General features: G+C 41.2%; 1 protein-coding gene across 2 annotated transcripts in view; it reads right to left on the minus strand.

Moving 5' to 3' along the window:
- Positions 1-17,137, minus strand: part of edil3a (EGF like and discoidin domains 3a) — a 120,053-nt gene that overhangs the window by 61,289 nt on the left and 41,627 nt on the right. For both annotated transcript variants that reach the window (XM_085787036.1, XM_085787037.1), the window contains exon 3: positions 12,465-12,593. In XM_085787036.1, the coding sequence (XP_085643162.1) occupies positions 12,465-12,593 (129 nt within the window). The remainder of the gene's footprint in view (positions 1-12,464; positions 12,594-17,137) is intronic.

Below are 17,137 nucleotides of genomic sequence, written 5' to 3' on the forward strand. Positions count from 1 at the left end.
CATAATGTCCATCATTGGCTTATAAGATTGGTGACTTTATTAACAAAGGGTTTTATGCCTACAGATAAAGATCATTTGGTATATTTATATGGGGTACACCTCAAGGACATAATATAAAACAATAGTTCTAGACTTATAATACAGGTATATACACTGCACATATTCAACAACACATGGGGCTCTAATTTCGTAGACCAGGTGCTGGCACAGTGCACCTACACTGCGCCGTGCCAACAGGATGTGTCTAGGCGCACTTTGCAATTTTCGTGCACTAGCCCGCCTCTGTCCCTCCCACCGGTGCAAGTGGCAAAGAGGGAGGAGAGAAGGCGTGGAGTGGGTTCAACACAGCCAAGTCAAATTACCACCGCACCGCCTGCGCTCCGCCTTACACCAAGAGTAGACCAGGTTGGAGTTGGCGAGCTTTCAGCGCACCTTTGGCGCAGCCTTTTGGTACAAAATTGTCACTGCTCCAAGCTGAATCTGTTGACACCTCCCTCTGCTGCGCTGCCACACCCATCTCGGCGCGCCTACCAAACTGCCAAACTGGCCGTGCGCCATGCTGTGCTGGTCCAAACTTCCACTGCGCCACCCTGCGCCACCTTGCACCGCGCCACAAGACTAGGGCCCCATGATGTTATCACTGAGCGACTAGTCGGACATTACAAAGGGAGGAGAACATTTAAAAACAACACAGCACAGCATATTCTGATGCACATGCCAAGGCTCTAACACGATAACACTTGAACTCCATATGACCAGACACACACATGTTCAGCTGATGATAACACTGTAGTTTTGATAACAACAGCGTATATCATGCTGTCTTATCTTCAGTCCCCTCTGTGATTAGTGTGCTCATCAATCCTGTGAGGCAATGCTTGCGCTTATTCATTATTTCTTTTGTGTGTATTATTTCCTCCCACTCACGTTTGGCAGTTTTGACGTAACACAGGGCGCTCCTGAAGGAGACAGAGAGAAAAAAAACGGAGCCATCTGTCCATATCTCAGTGGGAAGGACAGGACATCTCTGCAGGTTATTTGCACAGAGTGATGCTTTTCTTACAAGTAAAAGTCAAGGTGCATGCTAGTCTGTTTTCTTTTCCCCACCTGTATTTTATCGCATATCTAATCTAATTCTCCAGTACTGTATAGATTATCGCTTGCCCATGTGAATTCCATTCAGCATATTCTTATAATTCTGCTGTACTTCAAGAACTGCTGACATATCCTCAGAGCCTTGCCTTTATGTATGGGCTATCGGATTTGGATGTTGTGTTTGACAGGCCCTGGTGAAATGTGTCTAGTCCACACCACACAAGGCCAAGACAAGCCTTGTCTCTCAAAGTTGAGTCAGAGATAGAAGATAGGACAAGGAAGTGCCTGCCTCCACTGTCAATCTATCATGTCAATCTATCCTCACCCATCCCACTGAAGTGACAATCAGCACATAAAAGAGGATTTCTATCTGCAGTCTGATGAAGTCACAGAAGCAGTTGACAGAGAGATTTAACATCACCTCATTTCTCATTGACATGCGTTTTCATGATGATATATTTGAGCCTTGGTCGCACGCATCTAGGTTTTACATGAGCATTGATTTTATTGATCTCCTTTACAGAACTTCTCAAGTCTCATCTCATATGCAGGTTAGTTTCCACAGTGGTACATGGTGTATGTTTCAAGGGATATGATGATGTATGATGCTGTGAATGCAGGATTAAGAATAGTGTATTCCAAGGACATGCTTTTTAAAGTGGGATTAGCCCACAGACAAGTTATTCAGAGCTGCACTCCAGAAGCCCTTGAAAAGGTATCTTAGGATGCATTGCAGAGGGGTTTGAGTATCTGAGAAGCAAAACACTCATCATTTCGAAGGCATGCAGACCAGAGGCTCTGCTGAAGCTGGGACATGCAGAATGTGAAAAGCCCTGAGCTTGGCAGCAGAATGACACTCAAAGGAAAGCCTTAAGTGTCATTTTAAGCTTACAGATGGAGCCTCAGCAGCAGGTGTGTGAGGGGAATACTGATCTAACTCGGAACAGTCTGATCCACAAGCCTTATAACATTACTAAGGTGCACTTAATAGATGGTTAAAACAGCGAAAGGTGCAGATGAAAAGTGGAGAGAGTTAATATAAATATTTGATTTTGGAGAAAACATACAGGTTAATATGTTAACACACAGAGGATATTTTGTGTATAATTGAAGTAACAAAGTTCTTGAAACATAATTATAACTGCAGCAACTCGGGTTCTCTCTCTCTTAAAGTTTCTCCTACCTCGTGTTCTTTCAATCTCGGTTTCAGAATTAAGGCAAGAAATAGCTTCAAAAGACAAAAAGCAATCACTCTGTCTTATGTGATGCCTCTAACCTCAACAACCACAACCGGGCAATGAGTAAGTCCCAGCCAGATGAATTACTTTTTCTTGTGAAACGGTTCAGTTGTGTTGTAGGACTGAATACGCAGCACATATGTTCATTTGCATGTGTTGTCAAATTGAGGAAGATCAGTTTGTGTCTTTGCATGTGTTGTTAAGTCACAGTGAGTGTGCTGAGCTCACAGGACCACCGTGCATATCGTTTATGGCTCAAGCTAAATCATTAGGGTGCAGGAAAAGTTGCATCTAAAAAGTTGCCAATGTTTAAAATAATTTCCAATAAAAAAAGATGGTACTGATAAAGGTCAGATTCTGAATGACTCAGGCAGAGTTTAATATTGATAGTGCTGCCAAATTAAGATGCATCAGTGGTTTCAGCGGAGGGTGATTTCACACTGATTTTATTAATTCATTTCCTCTGCCGACCCTCTTTCTGAACTACTCTTTTCTGTGTCTAATGAACATGAGATTGCATGAATCCTTAAAGCACTATCATCCCCATAATGGACAATCACCCATCTATGTCATTTCTTCCATGCCGAGTCATATTTATGATTAACTCAAAGCAGGAATGTCAGCTCCCTGCTGGGCACCAACCCAGATCTTATGTTATGCTTTACAAACTGTTTATTCCCATGACCATAAAACTCTTTTTTGTGTCACACTGAATGAACACAGTTTGTCGTTAAACAACAGAGACTCTAATTTGGCTACACACTGGCCATCCTGAATTAATGCAGCTCTGTGTAGTCAAGCTGAACATTTATATATGCTCTGTTTTAGCCTGCAGTGCCAGCCAAAAGCCCCAAGCACAACTTGGTGTAACTCTTTTCTGCCACCTGGGATTTAGAAATGCATCTCTATTTATGCTTTGGCCATCTGCCAACAGGTCCATCCTTACTGCAGAGGCCAGGAGACGACAGTGCAGCTCAAGTGACCGAGGGGGCCCTACACAATTACGCCCCGGTAACAGCTCGTTCCCTACAACTTGTCCACGGGAAGGATAAACCATGTGACTCAGTGCTCAGGGACCGGGAACAAAGAAGGAGAAAAAACAACCAAAAAAAGAAAGAAAACACTGAGCAGATACAGAGGCATTTTTTTTGGTCAATTTCCATCTCATTGTTTTCTTGGTGCTTTTCTATGTAAGGTCTAAAGTACACATTTTTAATGCGTTTACAAACTTCACTTCACAAGTTCATGCAAATGCAAAAAATCTTCTGAAGCACTTTCACACAATCTTTCAAACGTGTTGTTTTTATAGAAGGCTTAGTTCTGCCACCCCTCTGTCCATCTTTTATCGCTTAAACCTTTTGAAGACATTCTGTGTTATTATTGTTGGTTTTAACAGCAAGGTTACATGGTGGGAAATACGCTTTTGTCCGCAATTCCGCTAGCACAGAAGCACCTTGCCAGAGAAGAAAGGTCGTCTTGCTCCAAGTATGTTTCTACAGCAGTTTTTATTTGGCAGGATTTGCAGAACTGAGTGCTCACTGAAGGCATATGGAGAAGGTGACATATCAGCGATGGGCCAGTGCACTGACAGATGAGGGTGTTAGAACGTGCATAACGCTAACACCAACAAGATCAGGGCCAAGCGCAAATGGATCTTGGTAAACAGTGAGTGTTGTCATTCTTTGTTTTCAATAAACTTGAGAGTAATAAGGTCAGCTCTCATCTGTGAAGTAAAGGGCTCCATCTAGGAAGCTAAATAAAAATATCCATGTCAGTGGCACAGAGGAAGTGGCCGGAAAAACCTTTCAGCTTGTTATCCGCAGTGCCCTCTGACTTAAGGTGAGATGAGGTTGGCTCCTCCTGAGATGGAGGAAGGGGAGCAGGGTACCCATGAAAATAGACTTTTGAGGTATGACACTGATCTTTGACCGGGTCTCTTTCACTTTGTGGATGTAAGTAGACACACACACACACACACACACACAGAATGTAGACAAAAAATATAGGTGACAAGAAATATTGACATTGCCAAAATACACTTCTACATACCATACTGTACTGTAAACAACATACTGTACATTGTTCTAGTACTGTAGTTCTAATTGTCCAGTAACTGTCTATATGCTGTATTTCCTCTCCAGTAAACAAGACAAATCCTTATGATTGATTCAGCAGCTTATTGAGGAGTGAGGGAACTCTTAACTGTCACTTCCTCTTGTTGAGACCAAATGTAAAAGAAATACTGTAGAAAAAGAGGGACAAAGAATTTAACTATATGAGAAATCTGGACATGTTTCTTTGCACCTCAAAATGAGAGGAGTACCTATTAGATTTAATACATTATCAATAGAAAGCTTATTTTTTTTATTGAACTACAAAGAAGACAAAACAACAATCTGCTATTCATTCAAAAGAAACAAGATGTAAAAGTATACATCTTGCCAGATTTGAAAATCAACAGGAATTAATCACAGTGAAGAGGTGCAAGAGTGCAGCTAACCTTAAAAAGTAGCTGGTCAGATCTAGGACCACTGGTTTACTGAGGTCCATCTGGGAGTCATTATGGGTACTGTATCTACTGGTGGAAACCCCAGAGTAGGTTCCTGCAGCTTCAATAAGCAGAAGAAATAGCAGTGGTGCATATCTCAGCACAAGTGGCACCACGCCACATTGCCTGTGACGCCACCATAGCACAGAGAAAATAAACTATAACACCCCCTCCAGTAGCACACAGGCGCCCATGTAGGCCTCCTGTACTGTATAACACCCTGAATCTAGGTCAGAAATTCAGGCCTCTGTGCTTGCGGCATGTTACCTATTGTTGGGGCAACATGCCAGAGACACCTTTACTAGTCTCTCTGAGCCAGCAGTCGTGTAGGTGAGAACTTTGACTTAAGTCTGCTTACTTGCAGAGTACAAACCCCTTGTCAAGAGTAAAAGCCTATGCCTAGGTACGCCTTCACTCACCCAACAAAGGGAATGACTGCATCTGTCAAGTAACTTAATGCTGGCTACAGGCTGCAAAAATCAGACAATTGACTCCACTTCAACATTTTTCAGAAGCTCCAAGTGTAGCCAAAAAACCAAGAGTCAATCAGCCCTTCTGGATCCATCAGTGAGGGTTAAAGGAAGTGCAATCTGCAGCTACCACCTGGCTTAAACTAATCATCACATAATCCAGACCTCTGCTCCTTTAGCATCCTCACACCCCTGAAGTGATTTAATAAACCACCCTCTCTTACTATAAAGTGGAAATAGTTTGCTTTAAAAAAGACTCACCAAACTAACAAAATAAGGCAATTTGGCAAAATCAAACCCTTTCTTTTTTGTTTAAAAGCTCTGTGGATGAGTCTTGCTGATTACATCAATGAAACTAGCACAATAACATTATGAAAAGCAGTATGAAGGGGAAGCATTCATGTGTGACGTGCAAACAAAAACAACTTATTCTGTTTTTTTCTTTTATTGTTTCCTGTGTTCAATCTTTTCCTCCCTCAAAGATATTGATGAACGCTGTGATGAACACAACAAAGACAGCAGCTAAAGCGGTTTTAGACACCAATCTCTATTTCTGCACAGAGAAAAGGAAAAAAAAAAAAAAGAAAAAACATAAAAGTAATTTTAAAGCTGCATTGACTGACCAGATTATGACTGAACCACCACATAAAGAGGAGCTCTGCTGTTTCCAGTGATAGAGATGTGTGATGCTTTGAAGGAAGAAATACCAAATGTGCAGCGAGCTAAAACAACTTGACTGCTGGCCCACAAGCATAACCATCTTTCCATTTTGATCTGCAGAGATTCCTGCGAGACAGAGGGAGAAAGTGTCTCTCCTCGAGTTGTTGATCATTGGCGTCTGTCGGTTTGGCTGTGTGACTGCGGTGGCTTCTTTGGATGTTTGCTTGACTATGGACCCTTCCCCCAGGATTCTCTACACTCATCTCTTCCTGTAAATGCAGCTTTGTAGCCACAGACTGAGAGCAGTGGGTGGGCTGTGGGATTGTGAATGTAATGTTGAGAGGACGTCTGGAAATGAGGGTGTCCACACAGCTCTACATCACAGTAATGGTGCAGTGGGGAGAGCCTCCAGCCTGGCGGTGTTCACAACAGTTCTGAGGCCACTTCACATATTGGGGAACATTTTTAGATCTGTGATAAAAATGATGACCTTGGGAAACTCTAGCAGGAGTGAATCTATACTCAAGATAAACAATGTGACCCGTTTGAAGAATTTCACTGAGCCACACTGTCAAGTACATTGGAGTGAACAATATAAAAACATGAAACGTTGATGTGTGTGTGTGTGTATGCTTGTGCATGCATGCGTGCGTGCATATAAATTTTGCTACAAACAAAACTGTTTTAAAAGTTATTCATGCTAACTCATGCATATGAAAATAAAACTGGTGTGCAGATTAGCATAATTTCACTTAAACTTCCAACTCTTGTAACCCGGAGGCTGTTAAGACGAGACAAATTTATACCTACAAGAACAGACCTCAAGCACTATGACTAAACTGATGCTTCTTGTTTATTTTGAAAATAGGTTGACTTTCTGTGGACAAAGTATTCCTCTTTTCCACGGAAATGTTCTTCTTCAACAAACTTTTTCACTAACTTTTACTTGTACTTAAATCTATCTTAATCCATTTAGCTAAGCCTGCCCCCAAAACTTATTATTATTATTTTATTTTTTTTCAAACTAAAAGTGAGAATACGCCCCAAAACTAAATTCAGCTTTACAGCGTAGATGATCTAAGACAGTTAGTGGATTTCTCTACATGAACAACTTCCCCCCGGAGCTATGAACAAAATAGTGACAGTACTTTTTGGAGCTAGTGAGATGAATAAGAAGCTAATTTTGTAGACACGGTGGCAATGTGCAAGATCATTTGTGGGAAATATGGGTCCATTTTCTGGTTCAGAACTGTTATCATTCTGCAAAATAGAGTTCACGGTGGACAGAGGGAGCAAACAAACACTCATTTAGTTTACATGTTTGGCGTTCGGGCTGTTTTGTTTACTGTCAAGGGAGCAGCTCCAGGAGTGCAGGAGTGATAGCACTAACATTGTTGATGAGGTAAACTCCCAGCATATATTAAAAGATAATGTGCTTATGAATATATATGTACTGAGCAGTCAGATTATTAAAACCAGTCAGCACTTTTAATGTTGTGACTGATCAGTGTCTGCCCCCCTCCCAAAAAAAGGTTGTTCATATCTGTATTTAAAGCATATGCATGTATGCAAAAAGGACATTTCTATTACTAACTGAAAGGATTCTTAAGGCCTGACGAGATGCCATTAACATTTAACAGCTAGGAAGTCTTCATGCTTCATCAAGATCTGGGGTTACTTAAACAACTCAGCCTCACAGCTAGAAGGTGATAATAACTGCCTCAGTCACTGTGGGAGGGAAGAGAAAACCACGAGCCCACCAATCTCTCTCCATCTCACCCACTGTCCCGTCCTACTGGCCTCCATGGGAGGAGTGGAGGATATGCCAGTTAACAAGCACTACCCCACCCCCCCACCCCCCTGCTCCACCATCAAAACATCCTGAAGAATCGCTTCCACAAAGTCACCCCCTGTGATGCAGTGGCAGGTTTGAGAAGGGCGAGTCATTTTTCGCTTGAAGAGGGGCAGGTAACCGCCCAGGGGCGTGCCACTGCAGTGAAGTAGTGGGTGTTCACGGGGGTGGAAAGGGTGCTGGGAGAAACTGCAGGGCCTCTGCCTTGTACCTGACTAATAGAGTCTATTGTTGCATTTAAATGTTTAAGGGTTAAAATGTCCTCATTCTTGTTGCCTTGGGCTGTAGTGCTATTGTCTGTGCTATCATCTTGCTCTAAGGCAATGAGTTGAGCACAACAAACAGATGAGAGTGGAAAATAAGTCAGATGTCTATTTCTCTTGCTCACACTCCATAAAAATCTATGCGAAGGCGAGGAGTCAGAGGGCTTGTAAAACATGGCAGAGGGAAAAAGTAAACAAGAAAAAGAGACAGAGGTGCCACCGAATGTCTCCTTACCTACTGCAGAATACACTAAACAGGTCACTAATGCAGCCCTACATGTGGTACAAAAGAGTAAGCAAAGAGCAAATCCTTATGGAGTCTCTTTCCGTCTCTTGTGCCGCTCTGATCTGATCACAGGCAGCCTGTGATCTGCCCCAGGTGGACTAACTAACTGTAATGGCTCCTTGTGGCTTTGTACCAGACCACAGCCATAAACACTGGTTGATTATACTGTGGTATGATGCTGTGGAGGCAGCGGTGCTAATACAGCATGATAGCAGCTGTCGATACCTGATCAAATACAGGGGCCATGCTTTAAAGAAAAAAAAGAAAAAGAAAATCACACATCCCACGTTTAGCCTCAATCAATTCTGCCCTGCTGGTACGTTTCAAAAGGAAAAGCAAAGACATGTATTGATCAAAGAATAAGATGGAATCAGCTCAAAGGACTCTCAGGCCATGGGAGGGTGAAAACCAACCGGGTTAGAAAATAAACGCTTGCCATATAAGAGATAAATTAGCCAAATTAACTTGTTAACTCTTTTTTCCCTCGTCTTTTACAATAACGGTATATGTCTCTGCACAAATAACCACCAGCCTAAGGACACTGGTTCATACTTTCTGGAAATAGCTGCTTTATTAGCTTTAATTTTCTCTTTGATTTCCAGTGAGCTCCACATACAGTACAGCATCACTGAGTGGGAGCTCAGAGAGAAGGAGAAGAAGGATCTGCAGAAGCTTCTGATCAAGCTCCACTGTTCAAAGAGAAAAGAGGGCAACATATCTTCATCTGATCTGACAACTCTCCAAGAAAGGATTTAGTGTTATTGCATCAAATTAAATCATGTTGTTCATATGAGCCACCACACAAGGTGGGCCTGTTACACAAGGCTGTTTTATGGTGAGACATTACAGTAAAATTAAAATAAAACGCCACAATGAAAATCCCAAGAGTTTATACTTTGTTTGTCCTTGATGGACTTAGAACGTGTGACCTAAAAATGACGACTGAGGCAATCAGTCCCAATCTTCACACTGTGACAGTTCATTACAATGTTTGGCTGCTCGCCCAATAACGTGGCACTTGTTCACTTGTCACCACAGGGACATGACGCCACACGATTCAGAAGATGAATTGCTTTGCTATAGTGAGGGCTCTAACAATAAAAGCAGTGAGTGACACTTAGCTCTGGTTTACTGGCGTGGTCTTGAAAGTTAGATCTTATACAATAGATTTAAAACTGGTAGTTGTATCATTCAAGGCATCTGAGTAATGATTCAACAGTAAAACCCAAAATCAGCTGTGCTTTGAGATAAAAACTCTATATTATGAGAGCAACTTGTTGATGCAAAGTGCAAAACAGGATTTCACATTTAAGTGGTCCTGAAAAGCCTAAAACAAGACTGGGATTTGAAGTGGCATGTAAAGTGACTGGAATCAGACATAGAAAACTATGACTTTAATGACGGCCCTGCTGTCTGCACCTTCAGCTGTCTGACCTGAGTGTAGACATACAGTATCAACACCTCAAGTTGAGTTGTTGACAGCTGGGTTCCAAAAAAGAAACATACAGTACCTGCCCATCAAAGGAGTCTGAAATAGCTTGTACTTATCCTAGCTGTCCATGTGCAACATCATTCCTGGCGGTGCTTCACAAAACTGGTCTAACAAGCAGGATATGTACTGTAGTGCATGTGTTTAGGATAACATTCAAAGGTGTGAAATTGGATTTACCTCTGACGGAGCAAGGACGGTAGGAGCAGGAGTAAAAAGCCAGAGCTGGCCTACACATGTTTATGTTACATCTGTATAATACACAGTTTATGAAGCTAAACACTGATCTGGGCCATAGTGATTTAAAACACTGGATTAAAATTGAAGAGTAATCCCACAATCCAAGACCATCCTGAATTATACACCCTAAATCCAATTCAAAAACTCACTGTAGTGAGTGACGGGTGAAGGGTTTGTTTTCTTAAGTATTAGGTTTAATATTTTCTAATGAATACCTAATACTCTGAGCAGAAGTCTTCCATTCTGTCACACAACAGCTGTGACCTTATTAAAACAAAGACTAGAGAGTATATTGATGAATTTATAATATCAACAGATGCAGCACTTAAAGGTTATGTACTAGTTTGAACTGTCATCAGCAGTGGAAAGACTAGCATCATTATCTGCCCATAAAATTGGGAGACGTTCATTAAAATAACACACAGTTTACATGACAGATTGTTCACCTGCTGCCATTGCTGCTCTGTTTCTTGTACCCTGTAGAATTCTCAGCCAGTATTTTGTTGAGTTTTATCAATTTCATCCTGTTCATTAGGCTTGGCATCCATTAAACATCAGCATCACATCAACTACGCTGTGATTCTAAAAGAAAAATTATTTATATGCCTTTATCATTTAATTGCGGGAGCTACCCAGATGCTGGATTTGATTATTAATGTCGTAAGGTGCAAGATTCTCCCTCTCTCTCTGTTTCTCTCTCTCACCCACTCTCTTCCTTTCCACTGTAATGCCTGTGAGGGAAATTGGCAGACATTAATGTGTATTCCACCCATATCGAATCAGTTTCTCACCACCCTAAGGGCTTAATAGGCAACAATAACTGAATTATGACATAAATGCTAGCCAATTGCTCATAGTTCTGGCTGGAGACACACACAGTCACATTCCGCTGACTTGCTGCATTTCCTTTTATGTTTTGTGCCTTTTTAATAAAACAAGGGGGGGCAAGGAAACAATGATGTGGAAACAAATAAATGGCTGAGACGGAACGTTCCAAAATAAAAGCCCATGTTTTATTTTTATTTTCTTGTTTAACCTTGCTGTAAATGTGACAGTTATGAGACAGATACAATGAGTCTGCGGTTGGTCTCTCCCTCCTTCTTTTTCCCTCAAACAAAGTAGGGATCCATCTCACCAAACAGTTTACACCATGATACATTAAATCCATTACTTACAAGCACACCTGTGATGAAGGACAACCGTGTAGTGCAGGCTAATGCAATGCTCAGCCAAGCACACACACATGCAGGGCAGCCACAGGACTTGGCCTATATATCATACTGCAGGATTAGCAAGATTTAGTGCACCACAACATGACAAAGCTACCTGCTATTTCAAAATACTAGCATATATAGACTATGAATAGAAAACAAATCCATAGTTTTACTGAAACACTTGTGTATTTCAACTGCTGGCAAGAAAATATTGATTCCACTTGTTATATGACATCCTTTCTTTTCCAAATAAATGAACCTGATTTCACTTGTCACAAGTAACAGGTAAGTGCTGCTCCAAGTGATATTGATACAACCAAGGTTGAAAGAATCAAATTTTTGCTGAGAACAGTAAATACTACAGTTACGACTTTACCTTGTTGTTGCTCTGAACAGTTATTAAATCAAAAGGCTTAGTGGTGGAATTTCAGGAAGAAAGATGGAGAAATCAATAAAGATTTTTGTTGTTTTGAGAAAGGTGATGTATCCAAGGACTTTCATTTATTTCATTGTAAAATGTTGTAAATTACATCAAAACACAGACACCAGTAAGACCAGTTAGTAAATCATATCCAGCTATATCCAACTGCTGTGATGTGAAGTAAATTTTTACAGTCGTCAGTGTCGGTCGCTCCCTCATGTGCTTGTGCATCAGGTCTGCAGTGATTACCCCTGTGCCCGGTTTCAGGAGGTTGGAGGTTTTAGAGTTCAGAGAGTCAGTTTAAAGATAGTGTATAAATTGTACTGGGGTGGAAAATGATACTCCTGGACTAACATAAAGTATTATCTCATAGGCAGCAAAGACCTTCTGACACTAACCTTTATTAAGAGCATGCTCAACAAAAGAAAGCCAGTTCAGCACTTCTTTTCTGTACCAAACCCACTATCGTTTCGCTGAACTCGTCCTTTCAACAGTGATTTACCTTATGTAGGCTTTTCAACATAAATTCACTGCTCAAGGGCATTATTTGTGTTGGGAAACCGTTAACACTAGACAGATAAATCATACTTCATGGGAATGTGGGGAGTGTGTGGCATAGGTTTTCTAAAATATTACATATTACACTTGTTGATTTCATATAAAAAAGGAAGAAAGCGGCATAGCTTACTGTGTTGGCAGTGAACTCCACTGAAGCCTGGTGGACATTTGCAGACGTAACCAATGAAGGTGTCGCCCCTGTAGGTCTCACTGATCTCACATGTTCCTCTGTTGTGGCAAGGGTTTGGATGGCATGGGCCTGTGGAGAAGGGGCGGAAAATAGAATTAAGAAGTAAAGATTGTGAGACTCTGATAACAGTGTGCATCTTTTACTGTCTTATTTACCATGTAAGAACACAGTGTTCTCTGTAATATATTCTGTCTGGACTAGCACACTGCATTTCATTGAGTGCATGAATAAAATGAATATCGCCTGCCAACAGCAACAAAAACATTCTCAGAAAACCTCATCCAACTATCTGATTTAAGAGAGTAATGCTGCGTTCACATGGAGTCTGGCAGACGGCAAACCGGATGTCATTTTAGTGGTAAATGGTAAATGGACTTGCACTTATATAGCACTTTTCTAGTCACTTGGACCACTCAAAGCTCTTTACACAGTTTTTACACAGACTGGTGGGGGAGAGATGGAGGCTCATGGTATTTCCACGTTTCCCTCAAACACAATCCAACAGCTCCAAAACACTCTCATGGACAAGTTGTGACCTGCACATTCACCACGCTAGCCTAACTGAGTAAAAAAAAAAAAGTGTATCTGTTGAATGTTTGAACACATTTACTGTAAAACAAAAAGTTTGAATGCAAAATGCGTTTGTGCCAATTGAGACAGTGTGTATATGAAACAGCTTGATAGGGAAAACAGAGGATGACAGGAGAGAGGGGGGCTGGCTTCAGTGACTGCTGCTGGTCTGGTCTGGAGGGCAGCCCAAGGCACCATACATGTCCCCTACAGGAAGGCAACGCTTCCTCCTCTCAGTGCTACTGTAGAGTATGTGAAGAGAGCGGAGTAGCTCCAAGGTGCAGCTCTATATCACCTACTGTATACGTATGCACTGAGAAGTATTTGTGCCAGCACACATCCACATATATCAAGAATGGTGGGGAAAAGCTGAATACTGAGTGGTACAGATTTAGTTTTAGGCCGAACACTTAAGTCATGTGCTGACCAAGTTGGGGTGATCAGCAGATATTTTAACACCTCCATCATCCCCCAGCTCAAAATGACTGCAGTCAAAGGCCTTTATGACCATCGGCCAGTTGCCCTGCTAAGTGCTTAGAGAGGTTTAGGCCATAACCCCCCAACAGGTCAGCCGCCAGTTTGTTTACCAAGGAAACAGATGTGTAACTCATACAGACCTGTCCCAACAGGAGCTTTAAGACACATACGCCTGGATGATATTTGTTGACTTCAGCTATAATACTATAATCCCCCATAAACTGGTAGGCAAACTCAACAACCTGGGATTAGCAACTTCGCTCTGTTCGTGGATTATAGACTTTCTCACCAGCAGACCACAAAATGTCAGAGCAAACACACATCTTCAACCGTCATCCTGTGCACAGATGCACCGCAGGGTTCTGTGCTTAGTCCAGCCCTCTTTACTCTCTTCACCCATGACTGCACCCCTATCCTCTAGTCAAACAGTAGTGAAGTTTGCTGACGACACCACCACAGGGACTTCTATCTGACAATACAGAGGCATATTAAAGACAAGAGCTAAAACATCTGGTGAAGACATTTTTTCAGCAATGATCTGATCCTGAACACAACAAAGAACAATATAATCTGGATTAGGAGAACCAGGATGATACACCTGATAGAACACAATATACCATCTACTCCTGTGGGCCTGTCACTGTTAACCTTTCATGGTCAAACGTCATTTCTACTATATCATCAGGCATCTGTTTTATAATCAACGCAAACCCAAATGATGGCAATTAGTACAATTCAAACAAGCTTTTCTGCTAAAAAAAAAAGAAAAAGAAAAATGACCACATATTATGCACAATTCACCAGTTAAACTGGTCTAATTGCCTATTTTTGTCCTTTCCCCCATAGAGAAGGCCAATTATCAATATCAGAATAGAATCTGATTCCCACAGGCAAACTGCTCTGCAATGCTTACACAACATGTAATAAGAAAGGATAATGCAAATGTGTATAACACAAATGCGCAAAAGGTTTTAAGTATTGTAACAGCCAGTCTTTAGAAAAGTGCAAAAATTAAATGGACTAAGTAGATTAACAGTAATTTAATTTCAATTAACCCTAATGTGTGAACAAAACATGTAATGTAGGGCAGTGGGAAATGAACAGTAGTTTAAGAGCCTGCCGATGTAGATGTGTTTACAGACATAAACAGAATTTCGAATTAGTGGCAGTAAAATATTAAATATGTCAGAATTGTTCAAACTCCACAGAAAGGGAATGAACTCTGTCTTTGATGTATTCACTGTATTCAGAGCCTCACATCACCTTGAATGTTAGCCCCTTTGTAAAAGTTTCCACATGCTGCTGTGCCACACAAAACACATTACAACAGTTCTTACTGTAAGTAAGATACAGAAAAATCAAAAGGTGCTCCTCTGTCTGAGGGTCAGGGCAGCTCAGTACACAAAAGACCTTTGTGTGCTAAACACTTATGTCTAAGGGAATTCATATTCATTCAAGCACTCATGTTCTAGCTGTGTCTTGCACCAACACTTTCATCATTACCGCTGTTTTTTCTTCAATTTTTTGGTGTAGCGAACACTGGGAAACTGAAGCTGCTACTGTATTGAGGATTTAGCAAACAGTAGAATTCCATTTTCTATTCCTTTTTTTGTTGTTGCTCATGCTCATTATATTTCTTTAAGACCGACAATAATAACCAAGGCCTTGACTCGACATGATTATACCAGATGCATGACACAGCAATTTATTATATTCATTGGCAGGGCCCACAACACGGTGTCACATTAATGCCATCCAAAATCTTACTGGGACTAACCTGCAGCATAGGGCCAAATGTAAATAACGAGGTTTTGACCCATGCTTATTGGTTTCATAACTCAAGTGCCTGCCAATAATCTTCTCATCTTTTAAACATTGAGTTTACAACTGCTCTGGGAGTGTCAAAACTTTGTGGATTGAGATTGGATGGCAAAACTTTGCAAGTCTCCCTTTGGGTATTAAAACAAACTTGGCTAAACTTCAGCAAGTGTTGTACATTAAAAGACCAATGTGAAGGGAAAGTCAAGGGGTTTGTGTGTGTGTATGTACTGCCAGTGCGAAGCTTGTGAAAGTCTGTTGACAACAGAACCAGAGGAAGCAAAATAAATTTGCCTGCGTGAGTCTTTTTTAAAGCTTCCTGTCTCTTGATAAAATTTCTATTCTAGTGTCTTCATGGTCATATTTTACTGTTGACAGGTGAACTGCTATTTGACAGGTCTCTTATTTCATTTTAAGTGATGCGCAACAAGAAGAAGTCTCAAGGGTGAGCTATCATGCCCTCTTAAGTCAATTTGAAAAATGAACAACCATAAACACAAAATCTGACAATGCCAAGAAAATGGCATGGCCTTGAATTGTATTCTGCATCATCCCAACCCTGAACATGTGTGTGCTCAAAATGAACTCAATACAGAAAATAAATAAACGACACTCGCCATCTTGTTATTGTTCTCACATTGGAATTGGTAGGCCTCTGGATATGAATTATAAACGAGGTAATCCTATCGAAGTCGTGCCATTTCAAAGCAAGGACCTGTACCAGTAATAATGAGAGCGGTGGCTAATCGGTTGAACAGAGGAACGAATAATAGCTTTCACAGAGGCCCTGCTCTCTCAGGAAGGGGAGGGGTTAGGTTTCAGGGCTGTTTTGACGTGATCATCTATAGTCGCAGCAAGGCATACTGACAGCCTCTCTAATGGAGAGCGCATAAAGGAGAAGGAGGCAGAGGGAGAGAGAGAGTCAACATGAGTGTGTGCGAGATGCATTGAAAGTGTGTATTCTGTACAGCAACACTGAGTCAGAAATGTTTTCAGATATGAAACGCTCCAAAACATTACAAAGAACTATTTCTGAGATATTTGTACATTGTGGTTCACGTATACGGATGACAGTACTGAAGCAAAGCTTACTTCAAGGCGAGACTGTGTATTTGTGTGTTGAAAAAAGGTCAGAAGTTGATGAACTGCAATGATTTTGTGTCAAGATCAGATACCAGTCACAGTATCCACGCAGAATATCTGACATTAGCTAAGCATTTTATATTGAAAGGATATAAGGGAGATATCCACAGAGAGGAGGCAATAGCCCCTGTAATAGGAAAATTCTGCATGTAATTGCCATGGCTACAATCACGTCTGCAGTGGGTTGAGATTTATAAAATTCTTTCATAACCTGCTGAACAAAATAAACAACCCCTACACAAATCTGATAAACTACAGTCTTCTTATTTCTGTTTTGATACATAAATTGCTACTTTATGCCTTGAAGAAACAAAATTTTCTCATCCTCTGCACCAACTGAACCTTTTTTAGCAAAGCACGAGTGCACAAAAGAATGACAGGCATGGTGCACACTGCAGGGAGGAAGGGGCTGGACACGTCTAAGAAAAAAAACAAGCAACTTTTCAAGAAAAGGCAGAGGAAATGGGAACCGTGTGTCATCTGAGAAGATCTCATCAGGCTGTCAGTTGACGCTCACTTCACCCTGCATGTGAGTTGTACGATGCGTGTCTGGAAGAAACATTGGCAGCTTTCTTGTGTGAATGTCAGCTGCTGCTCTGCTGTAC

Source organism: Trachurus japonicus, chromosome 9 (genome assembly GCF_045865225.1).
Source record: "Trachurus japonicus isolate A0001 chromosome 9, Traja_1.0".
Lineage (NCBI taxonomy): Eukaryota > Metazoa > Chordata > Actinopteri > Carangiformes > Carangidae > Trachurus > Trachurus japonicus.